The sequence below is a fragment of the Arachis stenosperma genome, chromosome 2 (assembly GCF_014773155.1).
Source record: "Arachis stenosperma cultivar V10309 chromosome 2, arast.V10309.gnm1.PFL2, whole genome shotgun sequence".
NCBI lineage: Eukaryota > Viridiplantae > Streptophyta > Magnoliopsida > Fabales > Fabaceae > Arachis > Arachis stenosperma.
The window spans coordinates 5244540-5261494 of NC_080378.1; the positions used below are offsets into that span (position 1 = coordinate 5244540).

The following is a 16955-nucleotide window of genomic DNA, read 5'->3' on the forward strand; positions in this document are numbered from 1 at the left end:
AAATAATAAATATCAAATCTAGGACAAATATATGTCAGAAAGCCCAACGGCTACCATATTTAAAAAAATAATACAAAACCTCGGCCTTAATATGGGCTTTTGTTGAAGATTTAATATATTGATCCAATAGTCTGCAATCAAATTTAGGACCAATACAAGTTCAAAAAAAAAACCCTTAGGACCAATATCGAAAAGATTGTCCAATAAAGAATTGACCATAACTGAAAAGAATATAAAGAACATATTAGGAACAAGATATTTCAGAAAGCCCAACAGCATATTTAAGTTGGACTAATAAGTTCCTCTCTTCAGGCAGGAAAAGAAAAACTTGACCCAAAAAAAAAAAAAAAAAAGACAACAAAAGAAAAATCAGTTTTTTTTAATAAATATTATTTTTAAACCAACTAGGATTTTAGATCAACAACATAAATTCCTTAGCAATGTCTAAAGAAAAAAATCAGAGAAAATATTTTGTTTGGTTTGTATTTTAAGTTTTTAGTGTTATTTATTTTAAAGTTTTGTAAAAGAATATGTGAAAATAAAACAATTTTATCGTTTATACTTTTGTTTCTTTTATAAATTAAAAAAAATAAAAGTAAAAACACAAATTAAGCAAATGCCTTAGGGCCGAACATATACCTCTACTAAAATAGGAATATAAGAGAGATTTTTTATATAACTTTCTCTTTTAAAATATTTTTCACTATATATAATAAATTAAAAAGCACTATATACAAAACTTAAATCCAAGATTTCTAAATTAAAATATGACATATATTTATCAACGTGAATATTATTACATATATTTAATTTATAAAAAATTAAATCAATAAATAAGTTAGTGCTTATTAATGAACTAATATATTATAAAAACAAAAAAATCTTAAATAGTTATACAAACTTAAGATAATTAAAATAATAAAAAATAGAAAATTAACCAATGTAAGACTTTCATATGATATATTCATAGAAAAGTAAAGAAAAGTGAGATTTTAAGTAAAAAAATAAATAAATTAAGTACGTAAAACATAAAATCGTAATAAGATTTAAATTGTAAAATCATCAAATTTAGTATAAATTTTGTAAAATCGACTCACTCATTTAAAATTATAATATGACTTTTTGAATTTAAAGTCAAAACTCTCAAACACGCCTTAAATTATAAATTTTTGAATAAATCAGCCTCATAGTTGTATTTGCCTAAATGAGCTCTTAGCTTAATTTCCTTTGACACTTCGTTAGTCAATATGAAAATGCAAACAAATCTTATGACTAGAATAACCAAAGTTTTGTAGGCCTTTTCATCAACCAGTCCCATGATATACTGTCTTGATATAATAGTTCCACCCACCTGCAAAGCATAAGTCGTTAAATCATATGATGTTCTACAACAACATAGTAGCTAAATTAATAGGGTGAAAGAGTGATAACTTGCTATATTTTATATTTAAACATGTTTTTGAAATTTTAAAAGTGATGTTATACATAGGATCAAATATAAAGAAAGGAACTGAATTATACATTGAAATTTTAAACCTTTATCAAAAGAAGTCTCTTAAAATTTAGGAAAAAATAATCAATGTAATATTGCTGATGGATCAAATAAGTTTTTTTTTTTTGTTTGAAAATTATACTTTGATAAATAAGTTTGGATAACGTATGAGGACACATACATAACAAACAAACGCAAATGACCTAAAAATTTGATTCATGTGAATTCTTTTCTAACAAATGATTGGTATAGTTTATGATCAACAAATTTGTATTGTGCCTTGGTCCATTTTGTTAGGATTTGGTTGAATTAGTCCCACATTACTTAGGATAGCAAATGGAGTGGGTGACCTAGACTATAAATATGAGGCTAAGTTCTCCATTTGTTTTTGCACTAGTCAGAAACACTTTAAGCTTGTATCTGATTTTTCTTTTCCTCTGTACTCTTTGATTAGAGAGTGTTGTTAGGTGTAGTTAGATATTTGCTTTGAGAGAGTGTGGGTGTACTGGGATGCCGGTGTTAGAGAGAAAGAAGTCTATGTGTTGTAATAATTTTCACATAGTGATATTCTCTGGTTGTCATTTGACAACAGCCGTGGTTTTTTCTCCGGTAATTGGAGTTTCCACGTTAAATTCTTGTGTTGTGATTGTGTCTATTTTATTTCTCTGTCAAAGGTGTTTTCTCAATGAGGAATTGTGTCTTATTCCCAACAAGTGGTATCAGAACTTCGGTTCGGTGGGATTTATTCTTAGTATGCTCTGTGGTTGCAGCCTAGTCTGACCTTCCACATCAGAAAAGAATTTTGTCCTGTAGCTTGAGGTTGATCTTTGGTTGCTGTTGTTGTTGCTGGAAGGCAGTGTGACACTGTGAGAGTACAGTTTGGAAAGGTTCTGGCTAAGGAAAGACCTGGTATTTAAGTGTGTCCATTGTGACCCACCTCTCTTTCCTGGGGACCCTTCCTAGTGCACGGTCTATAGTTGAGTTATACTATTCTAGTATACGGTTGCAACAATGTCAGGATATTCAAGTGCTGTGAAGCTTGAAATAGAGAAATTTGATGGAAGAATCAATTTTAGCTTGTGGCAAATACAAGTCAAGGATGTGTTGATACAATCAGGTTTGCACAAGGCGTTGAAGGAGAAGATCTCTGGTATGAAGATGATGTTCTCTAGAAGACAAGAAGTATCCTCATGGTATTACCGCACTGCCATGGATAAGGATAAGTTGTGGCAATCGGGTCCACAATTGCACACGGGCATTGGTTGGCGTTGAGATGCAAGGTGTGTGGCGGAGTTAGGTCGATAGCTGAAGAACTTTCAGGAAAAGCCAATTTGGAAGTTGCCCATGAATTTTCAGCAAGGTTTCGATCTGTACCAAGGTGAAATGCTTGGAATGGTCAAATTCCAAGTGAGTATACTTTCATGGTGGAGTATGATAGTTCTCTGAACTATGATTGTCGGTATAGACAATGGCAGCAAAGAATTGTCGGTGTTGACAATGGAAGCTGAAGATGTGTGACTATTTCAATCAAGGTGGAGATTGTTAGGATTTTGTTGAATTAGTCCCACATTGCTTAGGATAGCAAATGGAGTGGGTGGCCTAGGCTATAAAATATGAGGCTATAAAATATGAGGCTAAGTTCTCCATTTGTTTTTGCACCAGTCAGAAACACTTTAAGCTTGTATCTGATTTTTCTTTTCCTCTATACTCTTTGATTAGAGAGTGTTGTGAGGTGTAGTTAGATATTTGCTTTGAGAGAGTGTGGGTGTACTGGGGTGCCGGTGTTAGAGAGAAAGAAGTCTATGTGTTGTAATAATTTTCACATAGTGATATTCTTTGGTTGTCATTTGACAACGACCGTGGTTTTTTCTCCGGCAATTGGAGTTTCCACGTTAAATTCTTGTGTTGTGATTGTATCTATTTTATTTTTCTGTCAAAGGTGTTTTCTCAATAGAGAATGGTGTCTTATTCCCAACACATTTTGGGGCTTATAAGAACTAGAATCTTCATTTTCTGACAACTAATTTGTATGTCTTTTGGTGTAAATTTTGTTGAAACAAAACATAAAAAAAATAGAAAGTAAAATCCTAATCCATGATAGAAAAAACTTTATCATTCAATAAACCTAGAAAATATATACTTCATTGTTTAAAAGCATTGATAATAACTAGATAAGATTTTTGATTTAATTAAATTGAATTTTTATGAACATAGAATAGTTTTTTTTTTTTTTTATAGCTTAAACATGTGACGACTTGATGAGATAATTTCATTATAATACTATTTAGCTCAAACAAAAAATGCCCGCGCGAATACATCAAACCCTTATTGTATAATGTGCTAAAGTATAAAAGTTAAATGAGTATGAGTAATGGCAATTTTATCCCCGATAGCTATGACATTGTCAACAAGCATCATAAACTTCATAATAATAGACTTTTGTTTTTCAGTTTTTTGCTTCTTACTTTTTACAATTAAAACATATTTAAATAAGATAACTTTTTTACTTTTACTAGAATATATATAGACTTCTTTCAAGTACTACTTATATCAGAAAATAAAATTTACACAAATACTTCTATTTGAATATTAAGACATGTTTAATTTATTATTCGTTGGCAAATCATTGTGGTTACTGGTTAACATTTTGTATTATATTTTTTTGTTTTTTCTTCATTTAAATTGAACTTTGCAGAGTGTGGTAAGTAAAAATAGGTAGAACAATAAGATAAATTAGAATTATCAAAGCTGAATGCACTTTTAAAATCGTATTTATTAAAATACTTTTTTTTAATTTTTAAGTGATTGATAGTTGACACATTTACATAATAGTTTATTATATATATATATATATATATATATATATATATATATATATATATATATAAAGAGAAATTATTTCAATAGTTAACTTCATCTTCTTTTAATGAAAAATTTATTTATTTTTTATAATTTTAGTTAAAATGTGTTATTAAAATTATGAATTGAAAAAAATTATAGAAACGATAAAAAAATATTAATTAAAATATTAAAAAAATTAACCACTCCAAATATTAATATTAATTTTTTAACCAAATTAAACACCAATAATATAACAAAGATTAACCACTAAATTTGTGTATCTTAAGTAAATTAACTCTTTCAATAAAAAATATAAAATTTTTACAAGTAAACCATACATAAATATAACAAAATAGATTAATTAGCGCATGAGCCATAATTAAATGGTTCTACACGTGATAAATTTCGCTAATTTCTACTCTAATTTTTACTCATTTTTTTAATACAGTACGCATATCAGATGGGCATGACCAAATTGTTATTGTGAATGGTTATTAATTTTTTATTAATAAAAAATTAGACTTTTTTTATATATGTTTGTTATGAAACAGCAAATTTGTGCTTATAAACATACAATCGGATTCCTATGTCTAAATATAGTTTTAGCATTATTTATCAACTATATTATTTAAAAGATTAACATAAATATCATATATGTTAATGGAGGAATATTTGGCCCGCGCAGATTTTATACAAGTTGTAATAATGACCATACATAAAAAATCTAAAAAAAAATCTAGAAGATGTCACATAGAAATTTTACTATTGAATAAACCTTCTCTTAAAGGATTGTTATAGGATAGGAGAGGATAGCTCTATCCGTATAACTCACTTCTCATCTCTCTGTCCAACACAAAAAAAAAACCTCATCACTCCATTATTGCTCACTTCTTCAATAAATTCGTTGCTCATCCACTAATACAAGAGAGTCCAAGCAAGCAATAACCAAAATGTTCACTACTTGAAGGTTTTTTTCTTATTTCTTATTTTTTTGAGTTTACTCAGCTCAATGTGTAGTTCTCAATGCAACAAGTTTCTAATAGTAAAAATTTTTCTTTTTTAGCTGCAAAATATATGAGCTGTTGTTTGATGTTCTTTGGCTTTAATCCCACTTCAGCAACGTCAGGAGGTATGATATATGGATTAGTTTTCAAAACAAGAATTTAGATCTGAATTTTTTATTCTAGTTTCTATTTTTCAGTCTTACTTCATATGTAAAGATTTAATTAGATCTGATCTTCTCGTGCTTCTTTTGTTATATTTCAATTTCCACCGTTTATTTAATTGTTTTAAAAGTATTGAAAATTAAGTACTAAAAAATAAATTAATAATATCAATAATGGTAGACTTATACTAAATCATGAAGGAAAAAAGCATAATATCGTAAATCTTCTAAATGTGCAATTTAATCTCCTGGAGTTGTTAAGATGTTCAAGAAAAATTAGTTTGTGTTTTCTAAACTATTGTTTTGATAATTGAAATCAGTCTGATTAATCGAGACCGATCCTCGAATCAATTCAGCCAAGATAAAAATTGATCGGCAATAAACTGATAAAGAACAAAAAAAAAGGGTCAAACAATCGATTAATCTGTCAAATCAATTTGGTTTTCAGCGATTAACGGTTTAAAAATAATAAAACATAAAAAATTATTTTATTAAATTCAATTCAACATGATTTAAGTTCGATTGAATTTTTAAACCTCTTAACTTATTCTATTATTAGTTTGGCTTTCAAAAGTTTTGTTTTAAACTGTCCTTTTACATATATGTTTTGTCAATTATGTTAGATGTATATTTTTTTTTAAACAAAAAGCTCAACACAGTAAAGTTAAACATTTAGAAAGTCCAGAATTACAATACAAACACTAAAAAAGAAATCGTAATTATTTTTGACATTGTCATCAACAACTAGACGGAACAAAGTCAACCCACTCTTTGTAGCTCCTAATCGACTTGGTAATAACTTCCGTAACGCTTGTTTCTTGATTCCTGAAAATCGTGACATTCCTTTCCAACCACGTATTCTAAATGATAGCAAAAAAGCTAATCAGCCACCTGTTACGTTCGTCTTTTCTTACAGGAGCTCCTGTCTAACTCTCAAAGTGTTGCTTGATAGTTCTTGGAATAGACCAAAATTTATTATAGGCGTATAACCAAGTACATCACACCTGCCACGTGAATTCACAGCCAATAAATAAGTGAAAATCATTCTCAGTTTCTTTTTTACATAAAACACAAATCATATTCCTATGATCAATAATGTCCAATCTAATCAATCTTTCCTTAGTATTGACCCTACCAACTAACACAAACCAGGTGAATAGCTCAACTCTTGGTGGTACTAGTCCTCTCCATATAGATCTAATAAAACTATAACTCGTAATGTCCTCCAAGAGAGTCTCAGCCTGAAAATCTGCACAAATGAGTTAGTAGAATAAACTCCTGATCTATCAAAGTTCTATAATTCTGTCCTCCCTCTCACTTGTTAACCTGACAGATTGTAGAACTTTATGAAGTTTGTTAACTAATTCTAGCTCCCATTGAAATAGTACCCTTCTCCAATGAAAGTTTCATATCCACTCCAACCCATCCCAGAACCCACAGTCCCCTATTACAGATCCGACTTGGTTTGAAACTGAGAAAAGCCTTGGAAATATATCCTGCAACACACTACATGGTAGCCAATTATCTTCCCAGAAATGAATTCTTCTACCATCTCCTAGCTCTAATGATAACTCTCTGACCATCTTATCTCTCGCTTGCTGTTCTCTTATCTGCAACTGACAAATGTCCCTCCACGTACCCTTTGTTTTAGGAACCGACTGACAAGAAAGAATGACATTTGGATTCAAGTCATTGCAGGAGCATACAATTTTCTTCCATAATGGGCAATCCTCCTTTGAAAACCGTCACCACCACTTGAACAATAATGCTGTATTTCAGAGCACTGCATCGCTCACACCCAAACCCCAGAAGCGTTTTGGAGCTTGCACAATACCCCACCTCACCAAAAGTACCCCATCCCTTCCGTCCTCATTACTCCACAAGAATCTCCTCTGTAAAAATATCAACTTATCTGCTACTGCTCTGGGCATCTTGTATAAGCTAAGGTAATAAATCGGTAGACTATTAAGAAGAGATTTGATGAGTACCAGCTTACCAGCTTTATTAATCGTTTTGGCTTTCCACAGTATTGGGAATAAGACACCATTCCCCTTGAGAAAACACCTTTGACAGAGAAATAAAATAGACACAATCACAACACAAGAATTTAACGTGAAAACCACGACCGTTGTCAAATGACAACCAGAGAATATCACTATGTGAAAATTGTTACAACACATAGACTTCTTTCTCTCTAACACCGGCACCCCAGTACACCCACACTCTCTCAAAGCAAATATCTAACTACACCTCACAACACTCTCTAATCAAAGAGTATAGAGGAAAAGAAAAATCAGATACAAGCTTAAAGTGTTTTCGACTGGTGCAAAAACAAATGGAGAACTTAGCCTCATATTTATAGCCTAGGCCACCCACTCCATTTGCTATCCTAAGCAATGTGGGATTAATTCAACCAAATCCTAACAATCTCCACCTTGATTGAAATAGTCACACATCTTCAGCTTCCATTGTCAACACCGACAATTCTTTGCTGCCATTGTCTATACCGACAATCATAGTTCAGAGAACTATCATACTCCACCATGAAAGTATACTCACTTGGAATTAGACCACTCCAAGCATTTCGCCTTGGTACAGATCGAAACCTTGCTGAAAATTCATGGTGCAACTTCCAAATTGGCTTTTCCTGGAAGTTCTTCAGCCATCGACCTAACTCCGCCACACACCTTGCATCTCAACGCCAACCAATGCCCGTGTGCAATTGTGGACCCGATTGCCACAACTTATCCTTATCCATGGCAGTGCGGCAATACCATGAGGATACTTCTTGTCTTCTAGAGAACATCATCTTCTCTCATAGAGAGAGCAACCAGAGATCTTCTCCTTCAACGCCTTGTGCAAACCTGATTGTATCAACACATCCTTGACTTGTATTTGCCACAAGCCAAAATTGATTCTTCCATCAAATTTCTCTATTTCAAGCTTCACAGCACTTGAATATCCTGACATTGTTGCAATCGTATACTGGAATAGTATAACTCAACTGTAGACCGTGCACTAGGAAGGGTCCCCAGGAAAGAGAGGTGGGTCACAATGGACACACTTAAATACCAAGCCTTTTCTTAGCCAGAACATTTTCAAACTGCACTCTCACAGAGTCACACTGCCTTCCAGCAACAACAACAACAACCAAAGCTCAACCTCAAGCCACAGGACAAAATTCTTTTCTGATGTGAAAGGTCAGACTAGGCTGCAACCACAGAGCATACTAAGAATAAATCTCACCGAACCGAAGCTCTGATACCACTTGTTGGGAATAAGACACCATTCCCCCTTGAGAAAATACCTTTGACAGAGAAATAAAATAGACACAATCACAACACAAGAATTTAACGTGGAAACTCCAATTACCAGAGAAAAAACCACGACCGTTGTCAAATGACAACCAGAGAATATCACTATGTGAAAATTGTTACAACACATAGACTTCTTTCTCTCTAACACCGGCACCCTAGTACACCCACACTCTCTCAAAGCAAACATCTAACTACACCTCACAACACTCTCTAATCAAAGAGTATAGAGGAAAAGAAAAATCAGATACAAGCTTAAAGTGTTTCCGACTGGTGCAAAAACAAATGGAGAATTTAGCCTCATATTTATAGCCTAGGCCACCCACTCCATTTGCTATCCTAAGCAATGTGAGATTAATTCAACCAAATCCTAACACACAGATTGAGTTTTTCTTCTACTTTGTCTATAATAGATTTCCATGTCTTGACCAATTTCGGATTCGCTCTCAAAGAAATACCAAGATATTTGACTGGCAACATTGCTTCCTTACACCCCAACAAGCTACACATTCTTTGTAACCACTCTTGCTCGTAATTAACTGAAATCAAATTATATTTATCAAAGTTAATACTCAAACCAAACATCATTTCAAAACACCGTAAAAATCGCTTATAATTGTAAATAGTCTCCTCTTCCAGAAGTAAAATACTGGATAACACATTTTAAATAAGGTAAATTACACATAAGTTATAGTTTGAGAGATAAATTATTATCATTATTAATTGCTTCCAGTTTTATATTAACATTTGAATTTGTTGATAAAATTTGGACAAAGATTTGTTTTAATATCTTTGCCCTTTGGTCGAAGGTTAACTTATTGCAAGCAATCAGATAATAAGTTCAATTATGCTATGAATTTTGAGACTACTTTGAAAAGGGATTTTTTTTTTCCAGTACACTTGAAAATGATATGGTGTATTTAACTTATCTTTAAAATTTTAGTTACACCAATTATATATTTGAGATTGATAAAACAGCACCACATACATTAGTTTATCTTTTTCGTTAACAATGCATTAACATTACTTGATAATATATATAAACCTTGTGATATATGTTATCTTATGGTTTGATTATGTATAATTGTATGATGACAGATTGGTTAATAACACGTGGCATAATGATAGGTCAGTTAATGACACATAGTATGATGGTATAGATGGTTATGCTACGTATAATAATATTATTCATCTACTGATATTTATTATGTCATCATTGCAGATACATTAAATTGATTTCTGGCTTTATACTAAATGACTTATTTTAGTTCATAAAATTGAATGTTGTATACTAAATTAGTCTTTTCATAATTTTTTTTTATAAATTCAAAATTCTTAATATGTTTAAATGCTCTAATTTTAATTTTTAATTTTTCACAAATTATTTAAATACAAGTATTTTTATAGAAGATAAATGTTAGAGAGTTATTAGAATTTATTGTTTTTAGTTATCACTTTTAGTTATCAGCTTCCTTTAGTCCACACTGTACTTTTAAACATTAATAACTAATTATTGACCAAAATAATAAATTCTAATAATCTTCTATCATTCTTCTTTATGAATTTCAAAATTTACTTTTAACCATACATATTTTATTCATAATAATTTAATATCAATAAATTTTGTAATATAAAATTATGTTATTAATAAAAGAGCTATATTGATTGATTGAGTATAAAATATATTTTTTTTATTGTAGTCCAAAAATGTGTATTTTATAAGAATTGAAAAAATAACAAATATTTATTTTAATTCTTAATTTCTTATGAAAAACACGCATATTTTTAGACGAAAATAAAAAATGTGTGTTAATCAATCATATAAGTCGTTTACTTAAATAACATCTTTATATATTACAAAATTTATGTGTATTAAATTATTATAAAAAAATTTAGATAACTAAAACTAAAATCTTAAAAATATTTTATAAAAGTTCTTGTATTTAAAAAATATATGAAAAATATTATTAAAATTAATGCATTCAAAGATATTGAGAATTTTAAATTTATAAAAAAAAACTCATGAAGAAATGGTACAGGACATTTAATTTTAAGGACTAAAATAATTCACTTAGTACAAAGTCAAGAATCAATTTAATTTGTGCATTTGCAATGATGATGACATAGCGAATGATACATGAACGAATAGTATTGTTACACGTGACATAAACTAACACGTGAACAAATAATATTGCAACACGTAGTATAACCGTCCACATTAAGATACCACCTGTCATTAACTAACTTGTTATCATATTATTACATGTGATCATATATATTATGATATGATATGTGTCATTAATATTCTATGTCAATGTGCTGTTTATAAAAAACGGGTCAAGGATTAATATAACGCACTCTTATCAGTCTTAGAGATTTAATTGGTGTAATTAAAATCTTAAAGATGATTTTAATATATGATACTAATTTCAAGGACATTTTAAGTATTTATCAAAATATCTATATTTTGTTTTAGATAAAAAAATTAAAACAAAAAGGTTCGGACTATGCTTTTGGGATGATATCTTTTGAATGAATTCGTTACTTATACACTGCTATTCACCCAAAATGCCTAAGCAAACCTCAGGCTTTGATAATTTGAAAACTTGATAGTTTGTTTTATATACATATATATAGAATTCTCTGGTGCTATTATTTTAGATGGCTAAAAATGACCATATATTAATTGACAAATAATCTTACAACAAATGATATGTATGGTAATCAATATACTCTTAATGCTGGTTGATTGAAAAGTGTATTAAAAAAGAATACGGTAAATAGTAATTTTATTCGAGGCCTGTTTTCTCCAATTTATTCCAATGGCACGCGTTAAAATACTATTTTTTAAAAGCAAATCTTCAATTTAAAGTTTGTCATTTACCACACTCCCCTTTAACATACTTTTCAATTAACCAGCATTAACAATACATTGATTACGATATGTATAATTTGTTGCAAAATTACTTGTCAGTCAATACATGGTCATTTTTAGCCATCCAAAACAATGCTACTAGAAAACCCACCACACATATATGTATATATATATTCTTGGCCTCTAACATTACTTTTTATCACCATAAGGTTCCACTCATTGATTTTTCAATGGCTGAAGTTGTTTCTGGTGCGGCATCAACACTCTTGGTCAATTTAACAACAAAATCATTCCAAGAGATTGCTCTAGCATGTGGTCTTGAAGATGATGTAAAAAAGTTTGAAAGTTCTTTGAGAACTATCAATGCATATCTCATAGATGCTGAGAACAAGCAAGCAAAAAACTGCAGTATAGATGAGTGGTTGAAGCAACTCAGAGAGGCATTTGATGATGCTGGTGACATATTAGATGAAATAGAGTATGAAGCAAAACTTAATGAAGTGGTCAAAATGTATGGAAGCATTAGCACCAAGGTCCACCAATTCTTCTCATATACAAGTAATCCACTTACATTTCGCATCAGAATGGCCCACAAAATCAAAGATATGAAACAGAAGATGGATGAAAAAATAAGGGAAGGGAGAAAGTTGGGTATAGTTGAACAACATGTCAACACTCCAGCTCTGGAGCACAATTTACCATGGCGAGAAACTACTTCTTCATTACCTTTCCGTGTGTGTGGTAGACTTGAAGAGAAAGAGGAGATTATAAAGTCATTGATGACACAAAAATCAGAAGCTAATAGTATTGATGTGATCTCAATTGTTGGGATTGGAGGTTTGGGAAAGACTACACTTGCACAAATGGTTTACAATGATACCCCAATGAAAAAGCATTTTGATCTCTTAATGTGGGTGTGTGTATCTGATGATTTTGATGTCAAAAAGCTAATACAAAGAATCATTCATGCAGCCTTAAAGAGAGAGAATGTTGTGGATGCAAATTCTAGTTTGGAATATATGATATCTCTTCTCAATCAAACATTACATGGTAAGAAATTCTTACTCGTGTTAGACGATGTTTGGAATGAAAACCACAGCAAATGGGATGAATTGAGAAATCACTTGTTAGAAGCAGGTGGTGACAAAGGCAGCAAAATTATAGTGACCACTCGTAGCAGAAAAGTTGCTGACGTTGTGAGAAGTAATCTTGTAATGAAATTAGAAGCACTTCCTGAGAATGAATGTTGGCGGCTCTTTGCAAAATGTGCATTCCAAGTGGAGAAGGACGAAGAGAAATACCCAAGGTTAAAGCAAATTGGGGAGCAAATTGTTAAAAAATGCAAAGGTGTGCCCTTAGCTATAACAACTTTGGGTTGCTTGCTTAGATCAAAATGCCATGATGAAAATGAGTGGAGAAAAATAAGGGATAGTGAGGTGTGGAATCTCCATCAAGAAAAAACTGACATTTTGCCATCACTTAAATTGAGTTACAATCACTTGCCATCAGAAGTAAAACAATGTTTTTTATACTGCTCGTGTTTTCCAAAGGATTACGTATATGATGTTATTGAGTTGATTATATTCTGGATGGCTCATGGACTCTTCCAACCTACATGCGAAAAGGAAGATGCAGAAGATATTGGGGAGTTGTATATTGAAAAGCTTGTTTCAACATCTTTACTTCAAATTCATGAAGAAGATTCTTTCTTCTTTCCCAAGTTTCGAAATTCGATGGCATTTAAAAAACTCAAAATGCATGATCTTGTACATGATCTTGCACAATTAACAATGAAAGAGTCAAGCAGGACAAGAACCGTTATGCAAGTGGGGCAACAAGAAGCATCGATGGAATGGACCTCCGACAAGTTCAACTATCTGAGGGTGTTGCACCTAACAAATGATATGGAGTTGAGCTCGTTGCCTGATGATTGCTTTGTCAAAATGAAGAAGCACTTGAGATATCTCTATCTTCAAAATTGTCCTAGTTTAAAAAAGCTTCCGGATTCCATTTGTAAGCTGCAAAATCTGCAGAGTTTGGTCCTTGATTGTGAGAGCCTTCAAGAACTTCCCAAAAACATGAACAAACTCATCTATCTACAATATTTGTTTTTGATAAGCAGCAAAATTACAAGTTTGTCTTCAATGAATATAGGACGCTTCCAACAACTCAAATTTTTGTATTTTGCCGATTGTTCGAGGTTAGTGTCCGTACCAAGTGCTGTTGGTCGCTTGACTACTTTAAAGAAGTTGGGCTTTCTTTTGTGTAAAGAGCTGGTGAATTTTGAGGATGAAGAGGAAGAAGGAAAGCAACATGTGAATTTAAACCTTCAAGTATTCTCAATCATTGGATCAAAGAAGCTGGATGCTTTACCAAAATGGCTTGAAAGAGCTACTAAATTGCGATTTTTGCGTATAAGTGGGACAGGGATAAAATCATTGCCCACAAGGTTGTCGATGACCTCTCTTGAAGAACTTTATATCTATCATTGTGAAAATTTGTCATCTCTTCCCAACATGGATCAAACTCATAATCTTCAATATTTAAAGATAACTTATTGTCCCGCATTATATGCAAGGTACAATGAGGAGACAGGTTCAGATTGGTCCAAAATTGTTCATATTCCAGATTGCAAGGTTAGTTCAAATAATGTATCTCATAATATTACAAATCTAACCATACTGGCTTATTATTATTATTATATCAATTTTTGCATGAATAATTAATTGTTGGAATTTTAATTAAACAGTTAGGGTTATATCTTACTCTCCCTATAATTAATTCTAACACTTTTTAAATTGACAATCTAATTTTCTTTTTAAATAATTGTGTATAATTTATATATAAAAAGGTATGGTAGAGTGAACTAACAATTAGTCCTTGTAATATGGAATACTTCCAAATTTTGAAAATGCAATATGATATAAGTTCGTTATAAATTTGTACTGTCAACTTTGAATCATACCCTAGACATGTTTCATTTTAATTTTAAGAAAATAATGATATTAAGATATTAAAATAAAAATTTTTATTAAATGAAATAAAATTCCTTCTGTTAGTCTGTTAGTAAACATTTTCCAAAGTTAGTTAATCATTGCTTTTAGTTATTAACTATCCAAATGTACAATATTCGTCAATAAAAATTATCTCCACCAATTAATTATGTTTGCCTTTAAATTATCACGGCCTAGCGACACAATTATTAGTCGTCAATTCATTTTAAATGTATAATAAGCAGAGTTTTTGTTTTTTTTTTTTGGTTCAATTTAGAAGTAGTGAAGAAGAAGAAAGCAGTTCTTGTCAATTGTTTGAATTTCTTTTTAATAATCTTTCTAAATAAATACATGAAATCGATTAACATTATTATTATGCCTGCAGCACATGTCTTGAATTTTAGTTATGAATCTTAATATATATTACCACTACGTATTATGAATTATTGTATTGAAAACCCCAATAAGCTAATTATTATGTGAAATACAAAGAATGAATAATTCTTAACCATTTGAATATTGGTTCTACATTATTTAAAATGAGCACAAAATTTTATTATTACTGTGATTATAGGAGTTGATGCATGAATCTTTATTTTTGGATAGTGAGATACTTTTTTATTGTCAATATTGACAGAAAATGGAAATTTAGAAAATTATAAAACAATTTAATTGTATTTAGTATATATATGCATGGTTGAATTAAAGCTCAAGTTATTTTCATAAGCACTAATCTATTGGCCTTTATTGCAGATTGATGAATATGCCGATGATGATGATAATATTGTGATGATGATGATGATTTCTGATTATGAATATGATCGATTTATGATGATGAAGATGAAGATGATGTTTGAATATAAGACATGAATAAAGAAAAGAAATGATAATAATAGCATTATCTTTGTGTAATATAATGGTTGTGTTCTAATAATTGCTTTGTAATTGGCTACTCAGATCATGTCTTTAGCTACAACTACTTTATAAATGCTTTAATTTCTTCGGTGTTACAGCTAAAATTTCTAATCACATTTGATTATGCAAACAAATTTTACATCCAAGCATGCATTTTATTTCATTCATCTTTATTACAATTATAAAATGGTTAAATAAATGACTTCTATAAAATACATGTTATTTTGCTTTAGTTCTTATAATTACTTTTCTTTTGATTCACTAAAACTTAATAGGAGTTTTTGAATTTCTTCAATGGACGACAAACAACAAAACCACAATATATATATGACCACAATAACATCTGATCTAAGTTTAATAAAATCTATTAATTTTTTAGTAGCTTGGAAATTAGAGACTTATAAAATATGGCAAAGAATAATTAAAATAACAAAGGATTATTAAAATCCTATTAATTAATATTAGTATATTTGTTAATTCAATTATGTTAGGTGTATATCAAAATTAATTACTAAAAATTAGTCTCTAGTATAAAATACACATTAAAATATAAAATAATAAAAATACACATTAAAAATAAATTAAACTATATATATACCTATACAAAAATATATAATGTCTGATTTTAATGTATAAATTAAATAATAGTTTTGTTAACTAGAAAACATCGGAGAGTTGTATATTAATAAGCTGGTTTCGCTTCTTTACTTCAAATTGATGCTTCTTCGGTTCTTCTTACTCCTTGAAATTCAATGACATTTAGAAGACTCAAAATGCATGATGATGTACATGAACTTGCAAAATTAACAATGAAGGAGTAATTGGCTTCTGACAAATTCAACTATCTAAAAGTTTTCAAGTACTTGAGATTAATATGGATCATTCAAGTTGAAAGATTTTTCTAAGTGTGTAACATCTTAATTACCCTTAACCTTACCTCATACCGTAAAATAAAAGTTAATTAAAGGTTACAACAATCTTAAAGTTTATACATAAATATATATAAAAAGAAATAATAATTCTAGAAGCCCGATAAAAGAATAAGCTTAAAAACAGAATTACAAAAGCATAAAACGTTCACACGAAACTACAAACTTAAAACACAAGATAACTATACAAGATAACAAAAATATAAGTATATAAAAGAATATAATAGTCATAAGAGACAAGTCGTAGCCCGCAGAGTTTAAACCGACTAATATATACAGACATATAGAGTATTGAAAGATAAAACAACATATATAAAATATCTCTCTCAAAATAAGCTTCTAAGACAAAATATAAACACAAAAGTGAGAGAACTAATCAAAATAACCAAAAGACTCCAACTAACTACTTTATTGCTTTATTTGGTAACTCA

At 30.3% G+C, this 16955-nt stretch overlaps 1 protein-coding gene across 2 annotated transcripts; it reads left to right on the top strand.

Moving 5' to 3' along the window:
• The first annotated feature begins 5096 nt into the window (after positions 1 to 5096).
• LOC130961540 (putative disease resistance protein RGA3) lies at positions 5097 to 15709 on the top strand. Of its 2 annotated transcripts, XM_057887478.1 has the most exons (4): positions 5097 to 5300; positions 5397 to 5462; positions 11897 to 14323; positions 15434 to 15709. In XM_057887478.1, exons 3-4 carry the CDS (start codon positions 11918 to 11920, stop codon positions 15548 to 15550), a joined length of 2523 nt encoding a protein of 840 aa, XP_057743461.1. In that variant the 5' UTR covers positions 5097 to 5300; positions 5397 to 5462; positions 11897 to 11917; the 3' UTR covers positions 15551 to 15709. The 2 variants fall into 2 exon arrangements, with proteins under 2 accessions (XP_057743461.1, XP_057743462.1); XM_057887479.1 differs by having other exon boundaries at positions 5126 to 5462.
• Positions 15710 to 16955: the final 1246 nt, after the last annotated feature.